This window comes from Mus caroli, unplaced genomic scaffold, assembly GCF_978045245.1.
Source record: "Mus caroli unplaced genomic scaffold, Mus_caroli_1 scaffold_12, whole genome shotgun sequence".
NCBI lineage: Eukaryota > Metazoa > Chordata > Mammalia > Rodentia > Muridae > Mus > Mus caroli.
In genome coordinates this window covers 31,583,259-31,597,476 of record NW_028227267.1, presented here as the reverse complement: position 1 = coordinate 31,597,476, position 14,218 = coordinate 31,583,259, and the positions used below count along the sequence as shown (strand labels likewise).

At 37.6% G+C, this 14,218-nt stretch overlaps 1 protein-coding gene across 6 annotated transcripts in view; it reads left to right on the top strand.

Annotated features, from left to right (window-relative positions):
- The window catches only part of Nrg3 (neuregulin 3), a 1,083,337-nt gene that overhangs the window by 799,991 nt on the left and 269,128 nt on the right, over positions 1-14,218 (top strand). For all 6 annotated transcript variants that reach the window (XM_021181241.3, XM_029468886.2, XM_029468883.2 and 3 more), the window contains exon 3: positions 7,587-7,660. In XM_021181241.3, coding sequence (XP_021036900.1) covers positions 7,587-7,660 — 74 coding nt within the window. The remainder of the gene's footprint in view (positions 1-7,586; positions 7,661-14,218) is intronic.

The window sequence follows — 14,218 nt, the reverse complement described above, 5'->3', positions numbered from 1 at the left end:
TCCCTTCAATGTGTCTTACATTTATCACTCTTCTCCTATGTTCCTTGGTGACTCAGTGTATTCTATTTCCTGCATCTATGTAGAAGACTTGAAACTTGAAAGTGAAATCATAGTAGGTTTAAGTTAAGAAATTGGTCTCCATTAGATTTTATACCCAAGTTTTTCAATCCAGATTTTGCCTGAAAGGGTAAATTATAAAATGAATCCTAGTGTTTTCTCAAGACTTTGAATACAATTTCATTACTCAGAAATATCTGAGAGACATTAGATTTTTTCCATCAGCCATTCTGGGAAGCCTCTAAAACAATAAGGCATTGCAGTAACATTAGGAAATCTCCACGTTATCGAAGACAGCTGCTACACTGAAATTTACACAAATCCAACCCGAAACTCTTCCTTTTATAGTCAAAAGTGTTGTAGAAAGGCTGTACCCAAAGCTAATCAGTAGATAATGTTAATACCAAGTGGTTAACTTACAGATCTTGCTGTCTTAATTAGTGTTCCCTTTTTAAATAAAACCACTTAATTAAATTCTCAGTTCAGCTAAAGAAAGCTTACACTTTAATCAATGTTGCAATATTCTCTGTGGTCAAACCTACAGTCTAGTTTCAATTGAAGATTGGCTGGGGACATGCATTTGTTCTAAAACTATTAGTGCTTTTGAGCCAAGGACTCTAGGCTACAGATCCTTAGGGAGAAAAAAATTCTGGCCTGCCCATCATATTTATACTCAGAATAAGCAGCTTTTGAATAATGATTTTTCCATATCTGTCTTATTTGTTCTGGGTCATTCACTTCAAGTTACGTCAATTCATCTTTTGCTTTTGTTTCTTTGATTAATAGGTTTTACTATCGATTTTATTTTTAATCCAGAGTCTGCCATTGAGAAGCGTCATCAACACCGGTTTCCTAGCTCTAGAGGGACTATGGAGCTCTGGAGACTTCTGGTAGCTTCTAGAAGCTTCCTGGAAGACCATCTTTCTGCTCTCAAGTTTTTAAGTTTCACAGATGAACGATATCACATAGGATTCAGCTGTTTGCTCTGAGTTGGTTCCAAACAACACAGTGTACTTCAGTGATGTACACAGTGCACACAGCATTCATCTGAGATGCCCCAAAGCACAGAAAATTCTTTCATCATGATTCAAAACATGTCATTATTTTTGTATTTTCTTTACCTATTTTCTCTTCATTATTACTAGGTACTTATGTCAACTCCATATGATGGCTACTGTGAATAACACTGTGGTGAATATAAACATGAAATATCCCCTTAGCATCCTGCTTTAATTTTGTTTGACTGTATATTAAAAGTAAATAGTGAGGTTGCTGAATCAGATATATTTTCCATTTTTTGAGTTAGTTCCACACTGTTTTCCTTGTAGAGTGTACTAACATACATTCCCAATATTGATATGAAAGAAGTTCAAAGGACATACTTTATCTTCTAGTAATTATGCACTGTACTGGATGGTTTTGTGTGTCTGCTTGACACAAGCTGGAGTTATCACAGAGAAAGCAGTTTTAGTTGGGGAAGTGCTTCCATGAGATCCAACTGTAAGGCATTTTCTCAATTAGTGATCAAGGGGGAAAGGCCCCTTGTGGGTGGGACCATCTCTGGGCTGGTAGTCTTGGGTTCTATAAGAGAGCAGACTGAGCAAGCCAGGGGAAGCAATCCAGTAAGGAACATCCCTCCATGGCCTCTGCATCAGCTCTTAGTTCCTTACCTGCTTGAGTCCCAGTCCTGACTTCTTTGGTGAAGAACAGCAGTAGGGAAGTGTAAGCCGAATAAACCCTTTCCTCCCCAACTTGCTTCCTGGTCATGAAGTTTGTGCAGGAATAGAAACCCTGACTAAGACATACAGCAACTATTATGTATTTAGAAATTGTTGAACAAATTTTACATATTCTTATTGAAGAAAATATGCAAGACAATAATACAATGCTGGTTTTATTTGTTTATCCCTTCTATTATATATATATATATATATATATATATATACATGTATATATTTCAAAGCAAGTTATATATCATGAATGTCTATAATTTGAAACTATGAATAAAAAGAAAGAAATGTTATTATTCATTAGAAAATACTCTTCCAAGCCATAGGTAATGAGAATTTTTTTAATCAAAAATTTGTCTTTAAGTCGTTATCTACAACATTTCAATACTGGATAATAACTTATAAATTTAGGTCTATGGCTTCTAAAATAATAGTTTCACTTCATGGTATCTGAACCATATTTTCAAGTATTTATAAAATGTGGAATGAATTTACAATTTGTACATTGAACAAATTTCCATGGAGAGAATCAGAAAGTTCATAAGTAAGGCAGAAGATTGAAGACAGCCCACTACATTTGCAGGGAATATAATTCTTGTCATGGGATCTTGAATTAGCAAGGATAACTGTGCTGTGTCTGCTCCCTTTCTGAAAGCTGAGATAGTACTTCAATGAACACTGCAACTGGGATCTATTGAATGATTACCATGAGCCACTTTTATAATATATTTTATTATAAATTGTAATTCTAGACATTAACTGCTCTTATCTTCATGGATGAGAAAGATTACATAGTTATTAAATACTGGATTCAGGATTCAGAATCAGGCAATTCTATAATCACTTAGCTCCTAGGTACTAAATGTAGTTTTACCTAGCTCTCTCCATTTTCCTTATGCAAAGACTGGCACTGAAGAGTATTGGCAGAAGACAAGGTAAAACACTTGGAGAGATTGTCCTTTGTCAAATCTCCATTTCACAGTGTCCTGGAAATTAGCAGCGTGATTCGCTATGACCAAGTAGCTATTTTATAGCCATATCCAAAGTAATGACAAGTTTTTCTAAGAACGAAGGTCTATACAGTCAGGAATATATAAACTTTGCATGCAACAATTTCCTTCTGAGAACTAATTAATTTATTTTGTTTAAAATCAAGCACTTATGTTTCCCATAGAAGTTTAACAGACTGCATATAACACAGGTGTTGAAATTATGTTAATTATATTTGCATTGTTCATATATCCCCCCCACACTTTTTTATTAATCTGAAACCCATCCTTGCTGACAGAAAGTATGCTGTTTAGTTATAAACATAGGCAAATCGGAAAGTATAGTGTAACAACTCTATGTGTTATTATTTTCTTTACTAGTATTATGCTCATTTAATTAAAGTTGAGTTGAAATGGGAAACAAAGACCATAAATAACTCATTCAAAGTACATTCAGACGAAAACTAAGAGAAATGTGAGGATAGAAACTCAACTTTTATTCAAGAATTGCTTTAAGCCAACCAAAGGTGGTAGCTCCTCTGGAACATATACAAATGGCCAAACCAGGTTTTTATTGATTAAGTTTGGTCTATGGCAATTTTGTATAAATATTTAGAGCACTCAAGTTTTTCTTGACCACTACCTTTTTTATCTCTCCCCCACCCCTGTTATCCACTCTCCAACTTCTAAGTTCTTTCTCCACATTTCTGTCATTTTGTTTCATGAGCCACTGATTATACCCAAGACCAGGCCCCTGACCATTCATGGGTATGGAACTAATAATTGGAACAAGTTGACTCACCTTTGGCTAGACAATTTGGTAACTGTTCCTCCTGGTGAGTTCATTAATAGACAGCTGTTTCATCAGGTGGTGTAGGCCTAGTGATCCCCTTCCTGACCCTTGATTAGCTGTTGACAGAACCAGTCTTAGAGGTAGTAGCACCAGCTGCTGAGATTACATTAAATTGCTTGTGTCAGGCTCTGAAGCCAGTAATACCCTGGTCTTCTCCCCTCTATCTTCTTGTTCTTATTCTTTCTGTTCTGAGTTGTTGTTTGAAACATAGTGGGGTTGCTATATGTACCCCATTCAGGGCTAAGTACTCAACTCACTTCTGCCTTAGCCTGTTCAGCAACCTCAAGTCGCTGCTGCATTCATTGCTATTTACTATCCTGCAAGATGTTTATGGGGCAGTGAAAGTTTGTCAACTGGACTACTGAAAAGTTTTTCCTTTGGGGTTCTTCTGTATGTAGTCTTGATATATTGGCAATTTCTGGTTCAACAGGCCAGACAAAACAAGTATTGAATTCTAGGCAAAAGTAATGCATTTTGTACTTACTTGTCTTGCCTGGAATTCATAGGTCTACTGGTTGTCTTTGGACATTCTCTCTCTCTCTCTCTCTCTCTCTCTCTCTCTCTCTCTCTCTCTCTCTCTCTCTCTCTCTCTCTCTCTCTCTGTCTGTCTGTCTTTTTATTTTAACTAAAAGCAGCCACTGAGTTTTTTTTCTCATAGGCAATGTAGAGGAGAGAGAAATGATAAGAAATGATGTGTATTATTTCCATTGAATCATGACATGTGGGAAGGAGAGTGAAGGCAAATCTGAGAGGGTGTGGGGCAGAGCAGTTAAATGTACATTTGAAATTACTCAGTCTTCTCCTCTGGGGACATTGGTGGAATGTGGTACAGGCTCTTCATTGGCTTGACCTTACAGATGCCAGAGCTGGGTTTGCATGGTGTCTATCTCTTTCCTTGCTCTGTGTGCACCATTGCCAGTGGCCAATCTCTTTATTATTGGAAACAATCATAGTTGTAGCTACATGTTCTCACCTGCCCTACTTGGTTTCAAATGTCACCTCCATGCTTCTCTTCCTTATGACCTTTTATATTTTGAAATAAAACAAAATATTTATTAATAAGTTAGTTTTCTAACAAGACAACTTTTTCAACTTAGAGTAAACATAGGAAATCTGAAGCTAATTTTGCCCACAGAATAATGTCTCACCTCTTGCAAACTAACTTAGCTTTGTGGTTATTTCACAGTTGGTAATAATTCTCTCATTTTCCTCATGCAACCTTTTGTCAACCCTGTTTCCTGCCTGGGTATGCAGAATCAAACCTTTCCTATGAAATAACAGGACAATATTATATTTTTCTTTTTAATATAGTAGTTATGATGCAGACTTCTACAAGATAAAGAAATACAGAGAACAGGTGAACTGAGTGTGTTTTCAGAGCAAAGAGAGAAAAGAACAGGTTACTAAACCAGTTAAAGAAAGATTTATGATATTTTTAAGAGAAAGCCATATTGATGATTAAGCATTACTTATACACTCTTAATGCCCTTCACTTATTGTATTATCTATGCTATGAGATGAAACCAACATTATGTATATAACCACTACTATTATTTTTTATACTGTGTTTTTAAAAAAGAAAACAGTAAATCTTCCCACCATCCAAAATAAGGAACAGAAGAAAGCCACAAGCATCACCAGGCTCAATCATGCAATAGAAGTGTGTTTGAAGACACATTCCTCTCTGATGCTTCAACATTGTCGTAGATCCAACTCACTTCATCAGCAGTCCATGCTAACACCACTCCAACTTCATGATTAGATCTATGTGTGATTTTTTTTAAATGAGAAATGTATGAGGCTCATATATTTTCCAATTATAGCACCAATTAGCAATGGCCTGTGTGCCTCTGTGCCTCTTTCTCAACAGGGCATGACTTGCTGTGGCTGGCTATGTGGCTGTGGAGCCCATGCTTGGCTCCCAAGCCTAAGCAAAGCTGTGACACCACTATCAAGCACTGTTATCTGCAGCCCACAGGTGTGGGGCACCTTTACAATTTTCTTTACAATATTCCTTATGTCCCATGAGGCCTAATACTCTCTCTAAGGTGGGCTTGGATTCATGGTTGATTGGTTTCAGACTGGAAAAAAATTCGAACCTCTTCATTTTCTCTTCCACACACAAATGGAATATTGTGTTTTAAGCAACAGCAAGCCTTTATAAAGCAAAGCAAAACCAACCAAACAAAGAAATGTATTTTACTTTCAAAGCTGCCACCCTCCTAGGATGCCATTTTCACATTAAATAAGCAAACAGTTAAGGGGTACTTACATCCTTCCATGTGAGATAACATGCCAGGAAAGTGCTTGTGTATGATGACACATGTCCAGAGCATGAGCCAGTCACAGGGACGTGAGGTGTGAAATGGCTTGACACTGACAACTCTGAATGAGAAGAAACATCAGCACCAGGGCAGCTTTCAGAAAACAAGACTTTATCTTGATTATCACAAATATGTTTCAACCATAAGCACTGTCTAGCTGCCTTTTCAATGTTAGAAAACCAAGTGTCTGCCCACTCTAAGCATGTAAGTTATTTTTATTTTAAAGCTATGAAGAGAAGGGCTTGCACAAATGAATTTGTAGGCACCAGAGACTCCTGGTTATCTGTAAATACACTGCAGACATTTTTGTTCTCAGTCTATGGAGAGAATCAGGATATGTACTTGAGAGTGGTATTTTATAAAGGTGCTGAAGAGAGCTGGTCTAATTACCTGAGTTCTTCTTTGGCTCAACATGAAAGGCAGACAATGTCATAGGTGCCTTCAGTGATTTTGCCCTGTTTAAGTAAACCTGTTTAAGTAATACTGTTATCAAACTCAGAAAACAAAGCACACAACAAGTGAAGAATGCACAGACCTCCTTGATGGGCAGAACATCTCTTAGAAAACTTGTGTCAAGTTCATAGCTCTCTACCAAGCAGATGACTGTTTTTCAAATCTGATTTTCCTGTCAGCAGCTCAATTTTTTTCCCCTCTATAAGTAGGACAGATTCATCCTCCAGGTGACAGTGCTGACTTCTCTGCTTAGTTCAAGCATGACAGATTAAGTAAGCCTCATACAGACCAGTAAACATAACCATCCACTTAAAGAAACAGTACCAAGACAGTGTTTGGGGCCTTAGCTACATTTGTTACTTGAACTGGCAGTTGATGTGCTGATGTTGTCTGAGCTGGTCAAGTATTCTGATTGAGTGAACCATGTGGATGTAGTCTCCTTATTGCTGGTTCCAGCCAGAGTGCTCCCAGCTTCACCAATGTATTCACTCAGGACAGTTGCTGTGTACAACGTCTGGCAGAGTCCAGGCACTTTGCCTATATTTTCTAAATATAAAGGACCAAACAGAGATGCTTAGTTAGAAAGATGCTCCTAAGATCCTGCCAGATGACGTGCTGATACTTCTGGCAAGGAAGTGACATGGGTTTGAAGAATAGCTAAAGAGTGAAGTTAAAAACTCGAAATCAGCAAAGGAGCAAACCAATAAAACATAAGGAAATAATACTGTAATCCTAAAGCTGTAAGTGATGTGTTGTATTCGAAAATGTGGGGTTTTTTTTTCAAGAAAAATGATGCTTGCAATATGTTTCTGAATGTATTTGGAGACCACATTATTATATAAAGAAGAATGCTCCTGCTGTCAGCCTTGTAATATGATAACCACGATCTACTCTGCTGAGAGAGGCATTTGAGATGTTGGGGAATTTGTTCTTCGGATACTGCATTTGCAGGTATAATTGCAAAGCTGTGTTTTTCTGGGTGTTTTTTTTTTCATTTGTTTGTTTTGGACAACATTAAAATCGAGAATCTGCCCATGGATGTTAGAACCAGGCTGAATCAGATACAAAAGGCTTCATTAGACGACTGTTCTCACGTCACTGTTAGTGCTTGATCTGCTTGCTGAAACCTTGAATCTTTCACAACCACATGCACATGCTTGTCATTTATCCCTCTTCTCAGGTGCAAGGAAGGCTACCAAGGAGTCCGTTGTGATCAATTTCTGCCGAAAACAGACTCCATCTTATCGGATCCAAGTAGGTCAAGCCTTTTTCTTCTCTAATGTGATGATGTATAGGTAGTCTTGCCGGAGTGAAGATCTTAACACAGCTGAAGGTCGTCCTGCTTTCCAGTGTCTCTGAAAGGTGCCAAGGACAGAAAGTGGTGAAAGAGAGCTTGATCTAAGCACAACCAGGGCTAACTCAGTCTAGGGTGTCTCCCAAGTGAGAATTAGCCTTCGGCTTAAGGCAACCCTGCACCCCTGCAGGGAACCAACCTCTGCCCTAGTTCCCAGGCTGTTTCTTAATATCACTCTGATACAGAAAGGATATAGAGAAATAGCTTATTATTACTTGGAAGAATGTTAGGAAATTGCATTTTCCTATTGCTTCTGAGACTTTGTCTGGTAATTTGTGATAATGGTGAAGTTATTAACATTTACCTTACTGAAATGAGAAAATATGCTTAGGAAATTACTTAAGATGTTTTCAAACAAACCTTAAAACCCAGTCTGACCACACTATTTCTTATAAGGGATTATAATACTAAGGAAATTATTATTTTGTTCTTCATGCAAAAAGACAGTTTTGCACAATTCTCAGTACTATTGCATATTAGTTTCACTTTTTATATAAATTTTAATGTAACTTTCTATGCGAACATGACCAGCTCTGATTAAAAGTACAAATCTTACTTTGGCTGTGATAACTATTTTGCTGTCAGTGGTATTGTACTGCAATTGAATCACCACTAAGGAAAGGAAATATTGATAGATTTGATTATAGATAGAAATGATCTTCTCAACCCTTCCGTGTTTTGTAACATGAAGAACGTGTCTGGCCCTGTTCCACATCTTTTCAGTACATGTATATCCATCTGTCCCTTAAATTTCCAACCCAATTACTTTGTCCAAATGCCAATGTATTTAAAGAATGGAGCACTTTTTTTTCTTTACTTTCTGTAAAAATGTGCTTCATCTTGGCGAGGTATTCACCTTGTTGTGATTATCTACAAACTTGGCTGACCTCGTGGAGTGTGAAGGTTGCTAAAAGGCCATCAAGCAACCCAGCTTAGAAGATCTCTCTTCTCTGAGGTGTAAACTAAGACTCTCCAGAAATTATCACAAGAGTCTGGTGTTAATGGGTTGCTATGCCATTTCTTCATTTTGTGCATGTAATATCTTGTTGAGCTGGGATCTGAAAGTCAATTAAGCTGTGCTTGGACATGAATTTGGGACACTGTGAGTTCGACATAAAAATGAGTTTGGTGGTTTGCTTTCCCTTTCTCTCCCTTCTACTCCTCCAAACCTGGACCCTAAGAGTCCCTACTTTGAATCTCAGTCTTCATTCTCTTTCCCTGTTCTGTTTCTCCCCTTTTCTCATCTCCTTTCCTTCTTTCAATACCCTTTTCAAATTAAATTTAAATGAATGTATGTATGTGTCGGTGTCCCTGTGTGTGTCTGTATATGTGTATATGCATGTATGTGCTCACACATGCATTCATGTGCACACATGCATGCCAAGGAGCACACGTGGAGGTAAGAGGAAAAACTTGAAGTCAGTTTGACCATGTAAGTCTTAGGTTGTCAGACTTTGTGGCAAGTACCTTTACCCACTGAGCCATATCACTATCTCACCAGCCTCTTCTTTGAGAAAAATAAAACTTTATATGTGGCAATAAAATCTTTATTAAGGACACAGTTCTAGACATGGCCTTATAGACAATACAAAGTAGATAAAATAATTTCTCATTAAAGCACCTAATCAAATTTTGTGATCCAATTGGATTCAAAAATTTAATTCCATGAGGATAATGACAGACATTTTCAAATTGTAAAGCCAAATATAAATTTATCAGTGCAGATACTAAGTATGAGGTTCCTCAGAGAAAAACTTGGCCATGATCCTTCATAGCTAAGAATAAGGGGCAGAAGATTATGTAATGTAGCAACAGTGAGAAAAAATTATTAGGCATAATGCATAATTTACATTTTTCATACTTTGTCTTCCTCTAGAATGACCAATGGCTTAAGTGTTTCTATCATATGAAACCATGAAACAGAAAATTTATGTAGAATTGAAAAATGATCATTTTTTGATTTATGGTTAGAAAATAACTATAGTGCTCTGCTCAAAGTTTTTTTTTTCTTTTAAATTTTGGGTTATGGTGTTATGTGAACTTATTTTATTACTATTACTCAAATTATCAGTTAGAAAAAAAGCATATATATATATATATATATATATATATATATCTGTAAGAGTCAAACTGCCAGAATTCCTTGAAATCAGGAATCAAGGATTTTATACATCTAAAATCCATAGATGCGTGTATGAATCGCATATTATGTCATATCCATGTATTTATTTAACTATGAGATTATTAATATTCCACTAGCCCTTTCTAAGCAGCCAACAGTCATCTAATCAGAAATATTATGTTAATATAATGAGAGTTTAGCTCTGAGGATTGTACCCACTGATGATGGAAAATAGCATGTTTATGCATAAACACTGAGATATTTTTGATATAACATTTAAATAACCCTTTAAAATGTGTCACATTTATTTGGCTTCTAAGACTGACAATCCTTATCTGAGAGAAGGCAATGGTGGTAGCTTTTGTTATGACACAGAGATGGGCAAAGTGGGAACTGGGCAGAGTTTAGCCCACTCCCTTCTCTCAATTGTCTCATTGTGAGTATGCGGTTAGATGTTCTGCATGCCAGGATCTATGCTAAGGGTTTTGACTAGATTATTTCATTAAATCTTCACAATCACAGACTACTGGGGAATGCACTGGAAATTGCTCACATTTTATCGATGTGGAAATAGACTGCAGAGATGCAAAATCCACTAACTCAAGGTCACCCAGTCAGTTAACACAGGAGTCTCACTTCTCTTCCAAATGACTCTAGGGCCGAAGCTTCCAACTGTTGGGCTCTTTTATCCCTCTCCTGGAACCTTTCCTCTGCTAGTTATTTTCAACAGGACATTTATCACTCTAAATTTCATTGACTGAAACTCAATGACCTGCGGCAAACATCATTCTAAGGAACAATATTTGCACAATTTTCATATCTTAATGCAGCAACTTGAGCTTCCATGGAGATTTAAATCCCTAATGAAATTTCCTTGTCAAAATTCTTGCTGAAGGATTGTTTAATTTGCAGCTCATGATCTCTTCAGAGTGGTTTCATGCTCCGGAAATGAGCTTGCCTCAAGAACCTTCCATGGTTTCCTTTGGTGTCTTTTATTCTCCCCATCTCTTCTTCGTTTTCCCCCTTTCTATTTAACCTGTGCATTCATCTATTACTGAAAATCCCACAATGGGAATTTGTTGTTGAATTCCCTGCTCCTTTCTATCCCCCAAGTAATACAGAGTTGATCAGAAATAGGCACCCTTGATTGTATATTTTGAAAAAAATCATGCTTCTTTGCATGTATTTGAGGAGATGAGGCAAAGATATCACCAGGGGAGCTATCATGCATTCAGTGATAAGTGCCCAGGCCCTAAAATGTGCTAAGAAGAACCTTTAAGATAAATGACTACTGAACTCATATGTCCATAATAACCTTACAATACAAAGTATTTGGAAGTTTGATTTTGAAAACACAAAGCAAAACCTAATATATCCTGGTGACTACATTAAAGATTCAGTATACTTTTATTTACTGTCGTCCCACTAGGGATTTGCTGGGAGGTAGGAAGGTATAAGAGGAATGGACATTTGTCAGGATCAGAGGAGCTGCCTTTCTCTGAAGAAGCCCCACATATCACCTATGTCTGCCCCTGTCTCATGCTGCTATCAATCCTGCCCATGGATAATGGCCATCAACTTCTCCAACCTTTTCAAACATTACTAATTTTTGTTATTCTCTACAAACAGTAGGCAGTCTATAGATTTTCTGTCTCCATTTCTTCTTTTAACCAACCTTACCCACCTACATAAGGTACCATCCTTGGTCTTGAAGAAAAGTGAAATGTGACTAGAGAGCTATTATCTAGCTATGGACCAACTTTTGGGGAGGGGAGGTGGATGGTAGAGAAGATACTCATTTTAAGTTATGGTCCTCATCGCTTAAAAGTCATTTTAGGAGTATGTTGTCCTCTGAGAGGCTCCACCCAGCATCTGACTCAAACTATACAGACAGCCACAGTCAAAAAGTGGATGGAACTTAGAGACTCTTATAAAAGAATAGCAAGAAGGACTGCACACCAAAAAGGGCATTGGAACTCCATGAAAAGATCAACAGAGTCAACTAACCTGAACCCTTGGGGCTCTCAGAGTCTGAACCATCAATCAAAGATGGTATACAGGCTGGACCTAGTCCTCTCTACACATAAGTTGTAGATGTGCATATTGGTCTTCATTTGGGTCCTAAAAAACTGGAGCAGAGACTATCCCAAAAGCTGTTACCTGTCTGTGGACTATGTTTTTCTAGAAGAGCTGGCTTTTCTGGGCTCAGTGGGAGAGAAGGTGTCAAGACTCCCAGAGACTTGTACTGTCAGCCTGAGAAGATACCCAGAGGGGCTCTTCTGAATCAGAGGGAAGGGGAGAGAGAGTAAGGGAAGGATTTTGGGAGGGAGTGACCAACAGGGGGCAGTGAGCAGGATTTAAAGTGAATAAGTAAGTAAATAAATCAATAAATAAAAATTTAAAAAATTAAACACTCATTCTAAACTTCATTATGCCTCTTCCCACTGTCATCTAGTCTAATAGTCAGTGTTTGTATGGCTAAGACTATAGATAAATCTTCAAGCCTGAGGCTTCATTAACATCCACCTTAAAGTCCAGGAGTTATGTTATGTCCACAGTAATCTAGAAAGAATATCCAGATTTAGTCCATATTATCAACAGAAGTTTGGGGACACCCAACTTAGGATATCATATGCTACCAAGGGAACAGAGGTCCCTTCTTAGTGTACTTAGTCTCACTAATAGCATAATTAAAAATAGACTTAGAAAAAGTCTTGAGCAATTTTAATAGTTTAATAGAAAAAATTATAGGGTAGATAAACTATAAATGTTAGCAGCTGCCAGAGGTGGTAAATGGAGAGAGGGAAGAATGAAGCTATCTTATTTGTAAGCAGATATATGATGGAAGGGGAGAGGGGGATAGATTCAGAGATGAAGAGTGAGAAATCTCCACATGTTCAAGATAGCATGTGTGTGTATTATGGAGAATATATAAAAGAATGAAACTGGAACAGAGAGAAAAGGCAAGTTAAGACTGAAAGGGGAAAGTTAAGACTCACAAACAGAGATAGGATCTAGCAAAGAACTGTAAAAATGGGTGGGGTTTCTAGAAAGGAAAAGTACATTTAAATAGTAGTGATTAGTTGCTGGAGAGATGGCTCAGTGGTTAAGAGTACTGACTGCTCTTCCAAAGGTCCTGAGTTCAAATCCCAGCAACCACATGGTGGCTCACAACCATCCGTAATGAGATCTGACTCCCTCTTCTGGAGTGTCTGAAGACAGCTACAGTGTACTCACATATAATAAATAAATAAATCTTCAAAAAAATAGTAATTATATCTTTCATCTTTTCAGTACAGCTTTATGTAAATGAGCATTCCCAAATGGTAGTCTCCTGGGCAGGTGATTAATACTCCAGTTACAATAACTCTTAGTTTCTGGGATGATTGAACTGTGAAATCTCCACCCAGTCCAGAGATACAACTTACATTCTGTTATTCTATTGTTTTTGACCAGAGGAGGTAGCTTTACCTCAATGGGTCTCTAGAAGTCCTTAATAAAGACTATTGTAACATTTGTCCTTCTGAAGACAAGCAACTTCCAAAAGCATTTATAAAATGGGATAAAATTAGGGAATTGGTACAACCATTTTTAGGTTTAAAATCTAGAAATCCAATTCTAAAACTCTAAATCACAAAAAAAGGGATTAATAGTTTGACTGGAGTTATAGTCCCATACTTGTGTATACCTTTCAAGTAAGGGTGCTCATTTAGTAGCAGATAAGAAGTCAGAGCTCCCTGACTATATTCCTGGGTAAATGACAAAGGACACTCCTGACTCTGCGGCTCTCTGCTCACTGTTCTATGCTGTCTGTACAATGTATATCTCCTGAGCTGAGTGTGATAATATTCATTTCCTCTGGAATATCTTTGGATTTTTGAACCCATGTTTTGTATGAAACCACCTATAAGATGCCAGGAGCCTAATATACGTTTAGTTTTGGAGAAAATTATTGTAAAAGGTGATGGGAGGTTAAATTTTCTCTCAGTACCCCCAAGGTGGCCTTGTGTGCCTCAGTGTCCTAGGAAAGATCACTTCAAAGACTTAGAATCAAGATTACTATGCATTTGTGTTGCTAGTCCAAGATAGCAAAGGACAGAAAGTGACCATGAACATGGTCCTACTTGCGAATGATCCTCAGGAAAGTAGGTCAGGAAAGCATTGTGCCTTTTCTTGGGTTCCAGGAAGCCCGTGGGATGGTCACTTTTCATTATGCAAGTTATGAGGCTGAAAGTACTGTGGGCTTCTCTAGTAGGCACAGAACAAGAGGAGAAAATTTGAAAAAGATCCAATGTCGAGGCAGGAAGCCTGAGCACAAGTTTGGTATACAAACTCA